General features: G+C 42.5%; 2 protein-coding genes across 3 annotated transcripts in view; both read left to right on the top strand.

Annotated features, from left to right (window-relative positions):
• The window catches only part of MAP3K5 (mitogen-activated protein kinase kinase kinase 5), a 199,501-nt gene extending 186,686 nt beyond the window's left edge, over window positions 1–12,815 (top strand). The window contains exons 27-31 of the mRNA XM_029943234.1: window positions 2,996–3,239; window positions 8,264–8,376; window positions 9,303–9,415; window positions 10,990–11,066; window positions 12,009–12,815. Coding sequence (XP_029799094.1) covers window positions 2,996–3,239; window positions 8,264–8,376; window positions 9,303–9,415; window positions 10,990–11,066; window positions 12,009–12,069 — 608 coding nt within the window. The 3' untranslated portion in view covers window positions 12,070–12,815. The remainder of the gene's footprint in view (window positions 1–2,995; window positions 3,240–8,263; window positions 8,377–9,302; window positions 9,416–10,989; window positions 11,067–12,008) is intronic.
• A 5,698-nt stretch (window positions 12,816–18,513) lies between these two features.
• The window catches only part of MAP7 (microtubule associated protein 7), a 173,346-nt gene continuing 173,050 nt past the window's right edge, over window positions 18,514–18,809 (top strand). Inside the window, exon 1 of one of the 2 annotated variants that reach the window (XM_029943584.1) lies at window positions 18,514–18,733. In XM_029943584.1, the coding sequence (XP_029799444.1) occupies window positions 18,667–18,733 (67 nt within the window). In that variant the 5' untranslated portion in view covers window positions 18,514–18,666. The remainder of the gene's footprint in view (window positions 18,734–18,809) is intronic. The other variant, XM_029943585.1, reaches the window with a different exon arrangement.

Genomic DNA, 18,809 nt, shown 5'->3' with positions numbered 1-18,809 from the left:
CCCCAAAGGGACATTATAGTCAACAGCACACCAAAACTTTTTAATTGTTTTTTAAAATTTCAGTTTAGAGACCATAAATTTAAGAATTTTAGAAAAATTTAAAAGAGCTAATCTTATGTTCTCATTTAACCTAGAATTGCACTTTCTTAAATTATTTTTAAAGTAAGATTTTTAAAAATTATTTTGTTCCCTTATAAATACAAATAATCCTGAGAGTAGAACTCTTCCCTTCTGCCAGAAGTGTGTGAAAGGCTAATATGTCCTAACCCCATACTGGGTTCTGGGTTCACACAAGTAAACGGCCTGACTGTGAGGCCTTCCCACTATAGATAAACTAGGAAATGGAATTTTGGAAAGAGTAAAGAGATGATGCAGAAAGCAGAATAGAGGCGGGACTTGGTTAACCTTCAGAGACAAAGGCCAGGATGTGGAGAAGTTAGAACCCTGGTGTGCTGGTACTGAGATTATAAGATGGTGCAGCCATTTTGGAAAACAGCATAGCTCCTCAAAAAATTTAAAGCTAGAATTACCATACAATCTAGTAATTCCTCTTCTGGTTGTATATCCAAAGAAAGAATTGAAAGCAGGATCTCAATGACATATTGCACACCCACATTTATAACTATTAGAGTAGTCCAACTCATGGAAACAGAAAGTAGAATGGTGGCTGCCAAAGACAAGGGGTAGGGGAAATGGGGAGTTGGCCTTTAATGGGTATAGAGTTTCAGTTTTGCAAGATGAAACTTCTAAAAAGTTTGCACCTTTAAAACTAGTTCTCGATAGTTACACAAGACCAATATACTTAACAATATTGAACTGTATACTTAGAAATGGCGAAAATGATAAATTTTATGTCATGTATTTTTTTACTGCAGTGAAAATTAAAAATAAAATAAACAGAGAGAAAAAGAAGTCAGAACTACATAAACCTGGCCCCTGAGTAAAGGCACTCTGATTTTTGTTATGAGCAAGAGATGAGGTGTTTTTTTAATTGTTGAGTCTAAAGTGCAGGCTTCCCAGCAAGAATATCTAGGAGGTATTGGATGTAACAGGATCAGGGCTAGAAATATAGTTTGTTATCCACACATTACAAGTACTTAACTGTAATTGATTTTAACAAGGTCAGCTATGGAGAGTAAGAAATATAAAAAAAAAGTGAAGGGGGGCGCCTGGGTGGCTCAGTTGGTTGAGTGTCCAACTTCAGCGCAGGTCATGATTTCACAGTTTGTGGGTTTCAGGCCCTGCGTCAGGCTCTGCGTGGATAGCTCAGAGCCTGGAGCCTGCTTCGGATTCTGTGTCTTCTTTCTCTGCCCCCCCCTTTCATGCTCTATCTCTCTGTCTCTCAGTAATAATAGATAAATGTAAAAAAAAAATTTTTTTAAAGTGAAGGATAGAATTCCAGGTTCCAGGTTCCAGATGGTAGATAGAAAAAGATCTGAAGAAGAGAAGCAGCAGCCAGAGATTTAGAGGAAAATACTAGACACAGGTCCATTAAGGCAAGGAAAGAAAAGTTGCCTGGAGGATTTGTTACCCAGTCAGCCTTTGGTCACCTTGCCCTGGTGGCTATGTTGGTGGTGACAAGGGGTCTTCCATCCCTCCCCCTGGAGCCATCTCCCCACACAGGGGCTCTTAACCTGTGGTTCATGGACTCTCTGGAGTCCTGGAGCCCTCAGGATGTCTAGGCAAGATGTATGAATGTGCTTTTCTTCTACAGAGAATCTCCACGGCTTTCACCAGATTCTCGGTGGGATCTGGGGTCCAATGGAAAGCTCATGTGCCATCATTGCATGTGGAGTCAGGGTCCAGTATGTCTGCTACCCTGACTGCACTCAGATTATGCATGTAATTCCCATTTCTGACCCATTTTGAGAACATAATCACACATTATAATATTTTTTTCTATGGGAAGATTATGAGCCAAGTTCTTTATTTATTTTTTATTTTTTAATGTTTATTTTTGAGAGAGAGACAGACAGAACACGAGTCAGGGGGGTGGCAGAGAGACAGAATCTGAAGCAGGCTTCAGGCTTTGAGCTGTCAGCACAGAGCCCAACACAGGCCTCAAACTCACAAACCACAAGATCGTGACCTGAGCCGAAGTTGGACGCCTAACCGACTAAGCCTCCCAGGCGCCCTGATATCAGCCAAATTCTAAAGTAGCATGCAGGTGAGCTCAGCGTATTTAAGTTGGAGACTTTTATACACTTTAAATTTCAATGGTTAGTCACCAGGGTAGACTAAGGCAGAATCAACCCAATAGTCAGAAACAGTCTTATTAGAATGAATACAAGCATGTGTGGCATTATCAGGACACCCCCCCATTCCCTTACATTTTGACTTGTTACAGTCAAAAAGCACTGTGTGTACTTAACTTTTATTCAGATAATCTCTCTATATCACAGTTTCCTCATTTCTAAGTGAGTTAATAGCTGCTAGATATTATATAATCTAACAAATGAATTTCGCTTGCATAAACAAATGTTTATATTAACACATTTTTACATAATCGCCTTTCTGATTTTAGCGTTTTCCCACATATCTTATGTGCAATGTGATTTTTCTTTTTCTTTTTTTAATTAACATTTTTTTTTAATGTTTTTCATTTATTTTTGAGAGACAGTGTGAGCAGGGGAGGGTCAGAGAGAGAGAGGGAGACACAGAATCCAAAGCAGGCTCCAGGCTCTGAGCTAGCTGTCAGCACAGCGCCCGACATGGGGCTCAAACCCACAAACCGTGAGATCACAACCTGAGCTGAAGCTGGACGCTTAACCGACTGAACCACCCAGGTGCCCCTGATCATTTTTCTTCTGTTTGAATTAGATCATTCTGAGTTCATACATCGGGTGAATTGTGCAGATTCACTGGGAAGGAAAGCCTAAATTAATGCACAAAAATCCATTCCAACTTTTGGAAAAGCCAGGGAGAGGACACTCACATCTTAAGAAATTAATTGGTCATATTTGATTGACACTATTGTCGATATTATGCCTCACAGAACTGAGGCCACATTTCAGCCTCGCGTCTGAGAGTGATACCGCGGATCAAGAAGACTTGGAGGCCGAAGATGAGCATGAGGAACAGCCTTCAAACCAAACCGTCCGCAGACCTCACGCTGTCATCGAAGATGCTGTGGCTACCTCAGGGGTGAGCACGCTCAGTTCTACCGTGTCCCACGACTCCCAGAACGCTCACCGATCCCTCAGTGTGCAGCTTGGAAGGATGAAAATAGAAACTAATAGGTAAGGCCTATTCTCACGTGGGTGGTTTTCTTTTCCCTTCCTTTTGTTTAAGTGCATTTAGGTCTTCTTTAAAGTTTGGTCCACAGAGAATACAAAATATGATTCCTTTATCCCATTCATGTAAACCTGGTTTGATACCTTTCTTGATCAAACAAGAGCGATTTGTCTTTGTCTCCTTGGTCAAAATCATTTGCTGCTTCTACCAATTCAAGCCTTATTCAGCACCAGTCCTTTGATTACTGCTTTATCTGCAAATACGTTGAGATTTTTAAATAGTTGTAACTTCAGAGACTATCTTGGACACAGCCTCAGAGCAGCACATACCATCCAAGAGATGGCCGAAAGACCAAAAATCCATGTTTTTGAAAGCCCATGATGGGAATATCTAGTTCTTTTAGGAATGGGATATCTCTTTTCTTGAAAAGATAAATTTAATGGTGCTAAAGCTTTGCATTTCAGAACCATGAAAGAATGAGCAGTTGACCACATTTAGGATTCCATTTTATTTGGAATATGCTGTGTCATATCTGGACTTTAATTTTTCTTTGAGAATTTGGTAATGTAGAATCTACATGTTAAGGTGATTAAGTGAAGAGTAAATATTTCCTGTTCTTCACAGATATTGGCACAGTTCAGGGGCTCAGTCTATGATTTATAGCTTCCGGGTACTGGCTACAGTTGACATGTGGGCAACTGACTTTCTGACTCCACGTTTATAGTTTATAGTGAAACCATTTTTGTTTTGTTTTTGGTTTTGGGGGTTTTTTTGGTGTGAATCAATAAAAGTTCACATATTTAGTTTAAAATGGTAGTTGTTCACCAGGGAGATAAACCTATTTTATTTCTAGTCATAAGTTTAACTTCTTAAAGTTCACCTTAAATACTAAGCTTAGTATGAATAGTACAAAGTTCACCCTATTCTCAGAAACCTGAATTTTGGTTGCACGATTAGTTAAATCCATCCGTATCATCTAGTTTGCATAGAGCAAAAGCTTTCTGAACAATGGGAAAATGGCTTTCTGACTTCCAGATCTTAACCTTGTCCTCTGAGACCCAGCTCTCACCTGGCATCATCACTCCTTTAGCGGAAGAACTTGAGTCTTTTCTCCTGAGACTTCCTTTGAAACTCTAAGTGTCCTTCACTTCCTCCTCTTGTCAGGCAGCACCCCGTCACGACACTGTGTCCATTAGAGTGGACTATAGTCATATTTCTTTTTTAGTTTACCCTTTGTCATCCAATCCTGAATACGCTACTGTTTCAAGCCCTCTCTGATCTCTGGAGGAGGAGTGTTCACTCCTTACTGTTTTGGACCATCCCCAACTCTTCCTCCACCCATGGTCAGAATTATCCATGCAATAAAGCGATATTATTTACCAGTAAGCTGGTATATTTGCTTCTCTGGCCCTAAAACCTTCTGTCTATATACCCTAGCTTATGTCAATAGAACTTGCCTGTCCTGAATGCAGCCTTTTCCTTCTCTCCTTAGACCATGCGAGTTCTCCTGGTTTCCACCCTGTCCATGCCCTCTGTCCGCCATACTTGCACCATCCGGGTCCCTCAGGGCTGCTTTTCTGAGGGGAGCAGCTGGCCGAGGGCCTGCTTCCTACGTGTGTTCATCTCTGCTGAAAAGACTAGTTTGCCCTGTTTCTTCATTGCATTAGGAGCATGGTTACATTTTTCACAACAGCCCACACAATTCTCTACATGCTTACACTTAAACGTGTGAAATCGACAGGATTATGAGCCTCCTTTTTCTGTTTCTGGTAATACTGCCTCCCGCGTGGAAAACCAGGGCACTGTTCTAGTACCAGGACTAAGCAATGGAAATGAGAGATTGATCACGTCTGTAGTTTTTAGTGGGAGATTACTTGATCTGTAGAAGTTCATCTGTGCAAAGTAAACTTAGAGGAAATGTTACATTGTTTTTAGGAAAGGTTGTAGCCCTCATGTTAGAAATCTTAAGTTTATATTTAGGATAATCACTGATGAAGGTAAATCAGGTGTATCTAGCTCTTGATTATTAGATCACCCATAATAATACCAAATGGAGAAAATAACCTGATGGCTTTAGAATGGAAGTTTTATGTATATTTTCCTATCTGTTTACATAAAATGTTCTGGAAATAATTCACTTCACAGGAACTGTTAGGACAGTAATGCAGGACAATAATGCAGAGTGAGCTAAAATTTAACTTACCCAGAGCTGACTGTTTATCTGGGACATGATTCCAGAATTACTCACCCCCACCCATCTGAGTTAAAAAATCAACCTCAGGGCAGATGCTTACCAAACTTTTCTGGAACAGAGGGGCAGGCAACTGCCTTAATTTTGAAGAACTTCCCTATTAACTTGAAGGCAAAGGAAAAATAAAACTGATCAACTAGGTTGGATATGTTCTTAAATAATTTCTGAGAGCTGGATTTGGGACAAATGAAGGGGCCTGCCAGTGCCCTTCTTCCAATGCTAGATTCTGGCTTTCAAAGGTCAAAAGAAAATATCTAGTCTAGACACACCTAAGTAAAATTCTTTAAAAAGTCACTGTGTTCTTAAAAAAACAAAACAGAAAATTCCATCACTATTCCATACATGTAAATTAGCAAGAAGACAAAACCAACAAATTGCCAACTTACAAATTCATGCTGAGCTTGCTATCAATTTCTTCGAATATGCATCTTGCTGGCGTAGATAAAAGTCTCCCTTGATCCTCTGCTTTCCTCTCAATATTGCTTCCTCCTGCTCAGTCCACCTAATTGTGCACTGCTTACTCCGCAGTTGTCTTTTTTCCTTAAAATTTTTTAATGTTTATGTATTTTTGAGAGAGAGAGAAAGAGTGCCAGTGGGGGAAGGGCAAACAGACACAGATCTGAAGCAGGCTCCAGGCTGTGAGCTGTCAGCACAGAGCCCGACGCAGGATTCGAAGTCACGAACCAGGAGACCTGAAGTCAGACAGTTAACTAACTGAGCCACCCAGGCGCCCCGCCACAGTTGTCTGTCAACAGTCTGTCTTCCTCAAACCACCTTTTCTGACCTGCTCGCAAGCATTTTCCTTTATGTCCCACTTCTGCTGCCCAGCTCTGCTCTGATCCCTTCTCGCGAGGGCCTCACCTCTCTGTCGTGTGGGAAAGGAGAAGGCGCCCCTCGTGAGCCCCGGGAGGGCTCTTTTCCCCGGGCCTGAGGCTGCAGCAGAGAACAGAATCTCTCTTCCTGACAGCCAGGCACTGTCCTTGGCACTTTCACTACAGCCGTCTCATTTAATGTTCAGTCACTCCTCAGGAAGTTTTCCTTTTCCTTTTCACAAAACTGAAGCCCAGAGGCGCTCGGCAATTTGTCAAAGTTCACACAGGAAGTGTGTGGCCAAGCTGGGATTCAGGCCCAGGGCTGATTTTCAGTTAGGCTTGTGCTGCCTATAGAACATGTCGACTGAAGCAGAAACTTAACTTTTGGACCGACATCCGCTCCTGACTTCAGCCTCTCCATACCCAGAAAAAGAAACAAACACAGTTTGCTAAGAGCTGTAGGGTACACAACAATCTATCTTGATGATCTTATGAATAACTATGTACTTTAACTTTCTAGAATTCTGAATCCAAATCACCCAAAGGTAGTTTTCTAAAAACTTAGAGCATCTCCCTTCCTAACTTGGAATTTGTTTCAGAGAACAGCGTTAGAAACGATGAGCAGGTCACCAGGTGGCTGTCCGTTGCATAGTGAACATTGCACGGGAAAAACTATGGCATCATGATATGTTACTTTCTCCTTGTTTCTTTGGAGAATGTATCAGATTCCAACTAAGAACTGAATGTACCAGGAACACAGCTGTCCCTTTACCCACTTCACCAGCCTCCTTAGGAGACAGAGGAAGGACAGTAATGTCCACAACAATCCTAGCAACAGCCATTAACATTTACTGAGTACTTGTTATATGCCAGGTACTATAGGCGACCTCACCTGTCATGTACTTCTCACATTTTCACTGTTAAAAAAAAAAATGACTGTCCTTCTGCTTTGCGTTGCTTATGTCATCCATCATCAGCTTTTTTTTTTTAATGTTTATTTATTTTTGCAAGAGAGAGAGTGTAAGCAGGGGAGGGGTAGAGAGAGAGGGAGACACAGAAATCAGAAGCAGGTTCCAGGCTTTGAGCTGTCAGCACAGAGCCCGGTGCGGGCCTCTAACTCATGACCCGCGAGATCATGACCTGAGCCAAATTCAGATGCTCAACCAGCTGTGCCACACCATCTTCAGCTTTTTTTGATGAGGAGTCATATATATAAAATATAGGTCTGTTAATATTATATATATTTTAGTTTATTTATGTGCCATATATGGTCATAAAAAGAAAATAATAAAACATCTCTGATGATTTTGGCAGACGATCAGGGTGGAGGTTTTGAATTCTTGTCTGGAAATTCAAGTCTTTGCTACTTTAACATGGGGGTGGGGGAGGGGTGATCTGTGGACCAGCAATGTGAGAATCACCTGGAAGCTCATTAGAAATGCAGAATCTGAGGATGGGTGCCTGGCTGGCTCAGTCAAGAGCAGGTGACTCTTGATCTTCAGGTCATGAGTTTGAGCTCCACGCTGAGTGTAGACATTTAAAAAAAAAAGCCTAAAAAAATGCAGACTCTCAGACCTACCCCAAGAACTACTGGAACAGGATCTGTATTTCAATAAAATCCCAGGGGTGTCTGTGTTCCTTATACCTTGTAAAGACCATATCTAGATCTAGAAGGTCACTCTGGCTACTCCAGCTTTATTACCCTGTCAACTAATAGAATTTTCTTTTTTATGAGGCACTTGGGTGCCTCAGTCGCTTAAGCACCTGACCTCGGCTCAGGTCATGATCTCACGGTTTGTGAGTTTGAGCCCCACGTCTGGCTCTGTGCTGACATTCAGAGCCTGGAGCCTGCTTCAGATTCTGTGTCTCCCTCTCTCTCTCTTTCTCTCCTGCTTGTGCTCTCTTTCTCTCTCAGAAATAAATCAACTTTAAAAAATTAAAATATATATGTAATTTTCTTTTTCAGATTGTTGGAAGAATTGGTTCAGAAAGAGAAAGAATTACAAGCCCTTCTTCACCAAGCTATTGAAGAAAAAGACCAAGAAATTAAGCACCTGAAGCTTAAGTCCCAACCAATAGGTGAATAAGAGAAAACTTTATAAAGTCATACTGTTATTCCAGGCAGCCACAAAAAGCTGAGCAAGACAATGGGCTTTTTATTTCGTGGCTTAATTGGCATCTATCACTTGTACAACAATTCAGAAATTGCTTTTAAAAAATAATCCAATTCTTAATTGTAGCAAACTAATTTTGATATACCTTAATTTCAAAAAATGATTTATGGTCATCTTTTCCTGAGATTGAGATAAATAGGGCTCTCCACTGTTTTGGTCTTTCTTTCTTTTTTTAAAAATTTTGCAATGAGATTACTAGAATAAAATAAAACTATTAAAAATTTTTTTAATGTTTTTTAAAATTTCTTTTTGAGAGACAGAGACAGTGTGAGCAGGGGAGGGTTAGAGAGAGAGAGGGAGACACAGAATCGGAAGCAGGCTCCAGGCTCTGAGCTGTCAGCACAGAGCCCGATGCGGGGCCTGGACACACGAACTATGAGATCATGACCTGAGCTGAAGCCGGACGCTCAACCGACTTAGCCACCCAGGCGCCCCAAAATAAAACTATTTTTGTCATTTTGGCATTTGGATCTTGTATATTGTTTTTTCCCCCCATATTATTGCAAATAGTGAATAAAAGGGACCATTATATAATTATATGGTTCTCTGCCAATTATTCTCGTGTTTGTTGCCTGGAAACACACAGTACAATTTTGGTGCAATGCGCTTATTCCAAGGTGGGAGTCTCGTGACATTATTGCTTCTGCCTCTCCATGTAAGAGTTTTGTTTATATTACCACTTAGACTGCCAATCTCAGTTCTTTCAGTTATACTCTGATAGAGCCAGGTCTTTTAAAGTATTAATAAATGTCTCTTGAGTGGTGGGAGGATCTCAGATGACCGCTGTTAGGAGAAGCTGAGAATGTCCCTCCCTCCCCAATTCTGTTCTAGATGTTCCCGGACTGCCGGTGAGTCCCCGGGGTCCTCCTGCCTCCAGCGCTGAAGAGTCGGAACTTGCTGAATGGCTGAGAGAAAAGGGAGCTGATGAGGACACTATAAGTCGGGTAAAGAAAACTGTCTGTGGGCCCAGCTCTTCTTTTGCTTCATAATGTTGAAGGCCTACTGTGTGCTAGGCACAGGGCATGAACACTGGTGAGCAACTCCGGCCCAGGCCTGCCCTCCTGCGGCTTACAGACTAGGGTCCGCAGATGGAAATCAAATAATCCGACAGATAAAAGTGTGAGGATACCCTGATAAACTCTATGAGGGAAAGGTTGTCAGAAGTTAGGAAACAGAGGTAGAGGTTGAGGAAAGTTCTCTTAGGGGGTGATGAATGAACTGAAGTCTAAAGGAGTACGTAGGATTACACCAGGCTGTCTGTGTATGTATATTTGGGGAGGGGCAGATGAGAAGGGAAAATCATTCAGGGGTAGGGGGGTACAGTATGTGCAAAGACAGGGAGGCGGGCAAAAGCTCTGTGGTCTAGGACCCCTAAGGATTTTTATATTTTTGAATTGAAAATAAGGAAGAGTAGAAAAATCAAGACAAAACTAAAATTTTTAAGTTTCTAATTCTCTCTTTTGTTTCACTTTTCAATTCTCGTGCAACAATGTTAGACTTGACTGGGCAGTAGCTCTGTATTAATGCTTAATAAAATAGATCTAGTCAGTCAGCCTGTGTCAGGAACAAACACTTTCTCTCTAAACCATATTATATCTATAATAACCTAATTCCTGTCTGCTCTTTACAGACTTTGGTAATCATCTGAATAGCACTTTTGTTTTAATATTACATACATATATACACACATACACACAGTAAGAGGTTATAGTTTTTATAGAAAGGGCCCCAATACAATATTTCATTAACTTTAGTTTTCTACTTAAAATTTTAAATAACTAAGAATAAACATATCTTTTCTCTTTACTTGATAATTTATTGATTTACCGGATAAAATTTAAGGGCTTTCTGTAGAAATTTGCACTGAGCAAGCTACAGCTCCATAAATTTAAACAACTCGCTTACTTCTGGGGAATAATGCATCCATTCAAATTCTCCAAAATATTTATTCCTGGAACGAAAACTCAAATCACAATTAAGGAGTAGTAACTGATGATCCATTAAATCATTGCCCTTTTTTTTCCATTAAAAATTAAAACTTTCATTTAAATTCAGGATTCTGATTATATAGTAATTATTAAAAAATACCTTTTATAAGCTGTGAAAAATAAGTTCAGAAGTTAAGTGTAAACAATACCTTTCCAGGAACACTTTTTATCCACTTGAGAAAAGTAAGTGCAGCAATAAACCTCTAAAATACCAACATTCTCTCATGAACAGCAGATGTAATTACAAATGAGTTTTATCTATTCATTAGAAGGCCATTCCGAAATTGTGTTGCACATAATCTTTACACTCTTGGAAGTCATACGGATATATTTCTCTGTAATTATTTTATAACTGGGGGAAGGGGGAGACTTTTCCCTAATAATTCCAGAAGAGGATGTTTTTTTTTAGTAGATTTCCTTTTAGGTTTATTTTTAAATGCTTGCCAATGTCCATATTATGGATGGAGTTTACTATTTATTAAAGGTGTGTAAAACATCTGACTTTTGTGTGTATTTTACTTTCTCCACAGTTTCTGGCTGAGCATTATTCTCTAGAGGATATTCTCTACTGTGTTACACGTGATGATTTAAAATGCCTGAAACTAAGGTACCACTTCTCTTTCTATTCTTTTTCATAATGGAAAGCGCCCTTGGCAGGGAAGTCTGGGCCCCTGCCCTCGCTGGGCCCCTCATCAGCTCTGACCAGCGGAGAGATCTTGGGCCCCGTTCTCTGGTGCTCACCTGCTCCGAGGAAACTGGGTCCATTGGGCCAGGCTAGTACTGGGCAGTCTTACAACCAGTATTTCTACATTAGTAAATGTAAATCAACTAAAAGAATTTCTTGTTGTATAATACAGCAGACTGAGACTGAGGTTCTTTGAAAGCTGCCTTAAATAAATGCTCTAATTTAGTTCATGATTATGCTAAACCTATTAGAAATATTAGGATAGGTGCTGATTTGCCATCCACATACCAAGTATAAACTGACAGAGTTTCATAGGATAGTTTTTTTCTGTCAAGTCAAGCATATGCGTAATTGATTCACACAGATCTCCGTTAAGACACATTCCAAGACTGCTAGAAATCTAAAATCCTTTGGGATGGGGCACGTGGGTGGCTCAGTCAATTAAGCATCTTGACTTCAGCTCAGGTCATGATCTCATGGCTCATGGGTTTCGGCCCCACAGCGGGCTTTGTGTTGACAGCTCAGAGCCTGGAGCCTGCTTCGGATTCTGGGCCTCCTTCTCTCTCTGCCCCTTCCCCCCGCTCACACTTTCTCTCTCTCTCTGTCTCTCAAAAATAAACATTAAAATATTTTTTTAAAAAATAAAATGATGCTTTGGGATCTGCTAGTTTGTGGAGGCAGAAAGGAAAGGCATGGAGGGCTGACGAGAAAATATATACAAAAAGAATACACGATGACTGATAAGACTTTGGGATCTTCATGTTCTGATCAGAACAGCTAGAGGCCAAGAAGTCACTAATCTATATCAGGGGCAATGTTTCAAATGAGGTGCCCTCTTCACCATGTTCTTGTGTCTCTAACCAGGGGCGGGATACTCTGCACGCTGTGGAAGGCCATCACCGACTTTCGAGACAAACAGACTTGACCGTCGCTCAGTTTGTTTCCAACCTTCCATGGAGATTCCAGCAATACAGAACTGATCTTCTTGGGGAAGGGAGAGGAGAAGGAGCTGCACTTTAAATCCAGTATTTGTTTACTCGTGTTTAAAAAGAAAGACAAAATCCACTGAACTGCTTCTATTTCTAGAATTCATAAGGACTCTTTCTAAGGACTCTCCAAAAATAATCCTAAACATTAGGATGCTGAGGACTATTTTAGTCCAAACGTTTTTATGGAGATATTTTTCACTCAGCACCTACCGCACCTCAGCCAAATATTTATATCACACGAAACGGATAGGACATTTCACGGGATTGTGCATCACTGGAACAAAACCAAAATGTGACCATGACTTTTCAGGCTTATGTGTTTGTAAGATACTCTGAGAAGAGATGCTTAAGTTCAATTACTGTATGAAGTTTATGTTCTTTTTTAAGTGTGCAGACTCTGAAAGCAATGGTTTGTACTTACCTATCTGTATTAATTGTAATATTGAGTATATTTTGTAACTTAAGTTTCTGGCCCCTAGTACATTCGTTTGCGTCGTTGATGTACTACTGAACTGTAGCAGTTGTACGTGCCTGAATCACAGTAACGTTAGCTTGTTCTAAAGCTATCCATTGTGTCATATTTACTCTCGTACGTCAGAAGACTCTTAACACACTGTTTGATAAATTCTAAAGAATTCTTATTTCGTTTTGACAAACCAGATAAACCACTGTGTCAAATTTCTAGTTGTTTCTTCTGCTCTGATATTAAATAGAATCTGTCTTCTATTCAGGTCATCAAAGAACAACTGATACGCAAGTGGTCTCTCGGGGCAACAGAGTAGTAGGAGAGAGGGTGAAGACAAAAAGAATTTATGTAAGAGAAAGTCCCTGTGTCTTTTCCTCAAGGCTGCAGGTTCTCTTGACTGACTGTTGTGCAGCTCAGAGGGCTGCAGATAGCTTCCCAGTGGAGAGTGCTGCATTTTCTGTCTCCTGAATTTTAGTTTTCCCATTTTAGGGCGCTATTTCTATTTTAAGCTGACTATTATATTTTCTCAGCCTGCCCATATTAATAGGGTGAAGTCTGAAACTTCTAGATAGATGGACGAGATAAACACGCTTCTTAGATACAGAGGATCCTGTTTATTACGCAAGGTAGAAATAACAAAGAGCTGTTCACGTATCATGACTTGACCCACACATATATAACGTTCTTCGATAAAACAGGAGTCATTTTTATTTCTATGTGAAAATCGAGGCCCAATATATCTTATGTTCCATTAGACTGCACAGAAAGTTCTCACGGTTATTTTCTCATTTGATACTTGTAGCAACATAGCTGCATCTTTTTTTTTTTTTTTTTTTTTTTTTTTTTACAGCCCCATCCCAAGGACAGATAGTTGCCTCTTGTATCTTGTGGGGACAATTTTGAAGGAGGTGAGATATAAATGAAATGATATGTCATTTCACTCATATTGAGACCCAGTATAATTTTTAGCTAAGCCACGGTTCATATCCCGAATTCTAATGGTTAGGGGCTTCTTTGAGGTTGCACATAGGACCCACGGGCGCCTGAGTAGCTCAGTTGGTTAAACCATCAAACTCCTGGTTCTAGCTCAGGTCATGATCTCACCGTGTGTGAGACTGTGCCTTGTGTCAGGCTCTGCGCTGACAGAGCACAGCCTGCTTGGGGTTCTTTCCCTCTCTGTCCCAGCCACACTCTCAAAATAAATAAATATTCTAAAAAAAGATTGTATATAGGATCAAGCTACTCATCTTCAACCAATTCTTTACTGGTATTGTCTTTTCTTGTGATCTTCCTCCTGCCTATCTGTGGGCAAATGTTTCCTCTATCCCTGCATGGCTCATTAATACATTCCTAGGCCAACATCATTAGGTTTTTGTCAGAATTTTAGGCCTCAGTCACGAAAGAAGGCAGGTCCACTGTGGCCCAAGTTTCATTAAAGGTTTCACTTGAAAGGCATCTGGCATCAATCTAGGCTAGTGATTCTCAACCTAGGTTCACGTTAAAAAGACTGGGGTGCTTTTTAAAAAATATCGATGGCACCACCTCGGGGAAACTGCTTTTACCGATCTGGGGTAAGGCCCATAGATCCTTTAAAAAAGTTCTGCAAAATAATTTAACTACCAATCCCAGTCCTCATTCCACCTGGAGAAATGGAGCGCCTCTGGCCGCACAGTGGCAGAAAGATCGTTCCTCTTGGTGGTTCATCTAGCGTAGCAGGAGGCTGCACACATGGGCCTGGTGCGATGTGCAGGTTGACCTTGGGCCAACTAATTAACCTCTCCAAGTCTCATTTTCCTCATCTGAAATGGGGGAGATCATGTACCTTCCTCATAGGGTTGCTGTAAGATTTAAATAAAAGAATGCAGGTAAGACGCTTGCTGGCATGCTCGGCAGAGAGTAAGCGACCAGACGCTGCCTGCTGCAATGGTATTTATACTGTGGTGCGTGAACAAGACACAGTTCTTGCCCCGTGAAGTTCACTGTCAGAAGTGGAACAACAGTACACGTAGCAAAACAAAACAAAACCCAAACCAAGAACAGCACACGTAGTAAGTACTATAGTTACATCTGACTGCCGGTGGGGGAGGGGGTTGGGGGTGGGGAGGAAAGCTTTCCAGAGAAGGGAGGTCGAGCTGTTCCTGGAAAGATGGTTTATAACTGAACAGCGATGCACGGGTGCTGATAGTCTCATAAGAGAAATAAAACCAGAATTTGTTGGGAAGAGTAGATCCCATGTTTCTTTTGAATCATATTTTGATTTCTTGCTCCAAGTTCTGTCACTGCATATTTTGTTTCCTTCATTCCTAGGCCATTACATAAAACAGTTTGGCAAAGAGGAAGTATTATCTAAGCCCCTGGATGTCTACTATGTGTGAGGCAATGCGGCAGCAGCAGGAGGAGAGATCTACGTGATGCACGCAGCTCGCGTTGTGTCATCGAGGACACCTGCAGTTTGTAAACAGATACAGTACTTGATGGGTCCAGCCTTTAGAAACACCCTATAGAGAAAATGAAGGCAAAGTCCTCGAAGAGACAAATTTGCAATAACAAATCACACCTAGGCCATGTTAAAGGCTAGATGAATGCAAGCCCCAAACCTGGAGACCTTCAGGGGACAAGCTGGCCAGGGGCCAGGGCAGGACAATGTGCTTTCCTGAGGAGGGGCACCTCAATATGGGGGTTGGAAAGAAGAAACTCAGTAAGTTCAGGACCGGGGAAGTCAATTGGGGTTGAGCGTTCCAAGAACAAAGGCAGGAAGCAGGGATTTGCAAGATGTTCTGGAGAAAGTGAACAACTTTCATCTTAGGACACACCAAAATTTTAACTCATCTTAATTCATATTTGGTTGGACATATGAGTTCTAGAAATAGCTCTAGAGAGTTCAGGGTGATGATGGGGATGATGGTCAGGCAGGGAAGTGGAGTTGGTATTTAATGATGTAGAAATGGGAGGGGCACCTGGGTGGTCCAGTAGATTAAGCGTCCAACTTCATCTCAGGTCGTGATCTCACAGGTTCGTAGTTTCGAGCCCCACATCGGGCTCTGTGCTGACAGCTCAGAGCCTAGAGCCTGCTTTGGATTCTGTGTCTCTGTCTCTGTCTCTGTCTCTGTCTCTCTCTCTCTCTGTCCCTCTCCTGCTCATGTGCCCTGTCTCTTTTTCTCTCTCTCTCAAAGAAAAAAACATTAATTTTTTTTAATTATGTAAAAAATAGGGAGTCTGTTAAAGGTTTTTGAGTGAGAGAGGGGTGTGTAAAGCACTGTTTGAGACAATTAATCCAGTGAAGTTGTGTTGGGGTAATTAGAACAGAAATTGGACAGAGCAGTTCAGAGACTATTTTAGATGTGAATGAAGGTCTAGTAGCAGTTAGAGCAGTAGGAATTGAGAGGGTGGAGGGTGGAATTAAAACCATGAATTCACAAGATTTGGGAACTATGGCTTGGGCAGTGATGACAAGGGAGAGGAAAGAGACTGAAGCTACATTAGGAAGAGAAGAATTCAAAAACAGACAAGTTTCAAGGGATACTTCTTTGAGAAGATGAATCAGTGGCAGAACATTATGACAGAAATGTGCAGAGGCCACTGAGAATGTATTGGTGGAAGTCAGGACTGAGCTTAAGGGTATATATCCTGGCTTTAGGAGTCACCTTGATGGAGGTCATAGTAAATGAGGACTATGAAAGACAGAAAGGTTATGGCCTCAAGTGTTGGGAAAAGGAAGGCTTGTGGATGGTTTGTGAGGAAGGAGGAATTTAAATCAGCAGCAATAGAGGCAAAAGAACTGGTCACAGAGGAATGAGAAAACCCGGGCCAGCGGTGTAAGCCAGAAGGAAGCAGATCAGAGGATCCAGTGCAGCAGAAAATGTAGGGGAATGATGGATTGCAAAACAATAGGTAAATTTGATTTTGTGACCTGGAAAGTTGTTATGGACAGGCAAAGCAGGTTAAACAAAGTCCACACATTTATTATCTCTGGTGAACAAAATGTAGGACAATAGGTTTGGGAGGGTGGAATGTCAAGGAAAGAAGTGGTCAGAATCAAAGAGCCCGATGTACTTGTTGGGTTCGAGCCCCTGAACGAAGATGCATTTTAGGAGTCGGCAGAAGGGAGGAATGAGGTTTCAAAAGAGGCGGGAGGGGCGTGGATGGCATCAGGAGGCCTGGCTCCTCCCCTGGAGAGGGGAACCGTGATTATTCGGAAAGATTCTGAGATGGGTGTAGAAACTCAAACAGATGGCTTCCCTATTCTAAGAACAGCACGAAGTAGAACGTGGTGGCGTGTGACATTTAACAGATGTCGTCCCTTACCGCATTTTTATGCAACAGACCACTCTGTTACAGACACTGCATTAAGTTTGAAACACATAGCATATTTTGGGCCTACGTATAAGATCTGGGTGTGTTTCTTATAGCACTTAATTTTGTGTAACTGTGACAGACCGAAACATAAGTTAACAAAAGAATGCAAGAAGAGATAAGCACATATCCCAAATAAACAAAACCACCACACACACACACACACACCTCAGTAAGTCTTGCTTCAGTGGGGAGGGTGGGAGTAGGAGGTATATCAAAGAACGAATTCACTGGTTTACTTAAGTAGGTCATAAATCCATGGTCTTCCAGAGTTCAACTCTTCAGATTCAAGTAAGAGAATCTTTCTGATGTTCACAGGCAAGCGTCTCAAACTCTGATGACTTCATGTAGTAAAAAATATCTTTGCTGAGATCCAAGCTGAGGTCTACCATCGCCTCCACCCGCCTGGTACTTTATTTTCATTGATTAGACATCTGATAAGAGTGATGCTAATGTGATTTAGGAAGATCACATAGCTAAATGATCAGTCTGCCTAACACACTGTAGTAACGGCCCTACGGGAAAATCCATAGTAATGGATCACTATGCCAAACCGCGGCCTCGGTGTCCCTTCCGCAAAACCCCTGCCACATCAGCCAGTGAACCAGTAAACCATAACAACAGGCTACTCCTGAGCTGAGTGGTAGGGTTTATACCCAAGGATGGTGAGAACTGCATCCTAAAAAACTCCAACACTGTTCCCAGACACTCTTGGGCCTCCGATAGCTTCAGCCGAAGTCCTTGAAAGGGTTTGAAATTGTTGGGAACTTGGCTGGTTATGTTCAGCCAACAGAGACTGTGGGAGTGCATTTCTGTGCAACCAGGCGGAACTGGTCGCTGCTCAATTTTGTTCCTTATGTTTCCATTTATGCAAGCTACTTTTTTGTCCCGCCCCCCAAGATTTCGTTACTTATCCTTTATTTGCCTCATTGTGCAGAAGTTGGTTTCTCCTCAGCTAATGTTTCTTTCTTCTTCTTTCTTTCTTTTTTTTTTTTTTAAGTTATTGCCTATTGCTTTTCTCCCCGGTCTTCCTGAGCAAGCCAGAAGTCACGTGGTAGTTATTACTCAGAAACCAAGAATAAGAAGCCACATAACTGGGCACAAGTATCACTAACTTGTGTGCCCCAGGGCTCATCAGATACAAAGGCCTGCTGAAAAGATAATGGCGTCGTAAAAAGCAGATAGAAACCGGAACCGGCGTGAAATCTGGCCCGTGTACTTCGGCTTTCCACGTGGCACTCCGTTCTTGTCACCGTGAACTAAAGCCCTGGCGAAGTCAAAACTGAGCTTCAGAGTTCAGAGGGGAACAGAACTCATCTGGACGGATGCCCTCGCCTCACCTGGGCTGATCCTCAGCCCATCGCAGTCGCATGCACCACTTAGTGTCGTCGCCCCACCTCTACAGCTCGAGGAGCCGGCAGCGGTGTCAGCGGCGGGCAGAAGCTCCCGGCCAGGTGCCTGTCTCCCCGCCGCTCTCGCTGGAAGTGCCAGTCGGAGCGGCTGCCACGCCGCACCTGTCCGCGAGGGGGCGCGCCCGCGCGCCTGAGCCAAGCCGCTCCCCGCGGGCCTGCTCCCGGTCCCTCCTCCCTCTGCCCTCCGCCCTCCCCAGACAGCGCTCACCTGTCTGGGCCGCGAGCCCCGGAGGCGGGGGGCCGGCGGGAGCTAGGCCGAGGAGGAGGGCGGAGCGGCTCTCCCGGCGCGTCATCGGAGCACCATGGCGGAGCTTGGAGCTGGCGGCGACAGCCACAGGGGCGGCGACGGCGCTGTGCGGAGCGAAACAGGTGACTGCACGGCGGGGGCAGGCGGCGGACCCGCGGACAGGGGGCGGCCAGCGGGATGGGTGGGCTCGCGCGGGGC

The sequence above is a fragment of the Suricata suricatta genome, chromosome 7, assembly GCF_006229205.1.
Source record: "Suricata suricatta isolate VVHF042 chromosome 7, meerkat_22Aug2017_6uvM2_HiC, whole genome shotgun sequence".
In the NCBI taxonomy this organism is placed as follows: domain Eukaryota; kingdom Metazoa; phylum Chordata; class Mammalia; order Carnivora; family Herpestidae; genus Suricata; species Suricata suricatta.
Note: the sequence above shows the minus strand (reverse complement) of the source record. Positions and strands in the feature narration are given on the sequence as shown.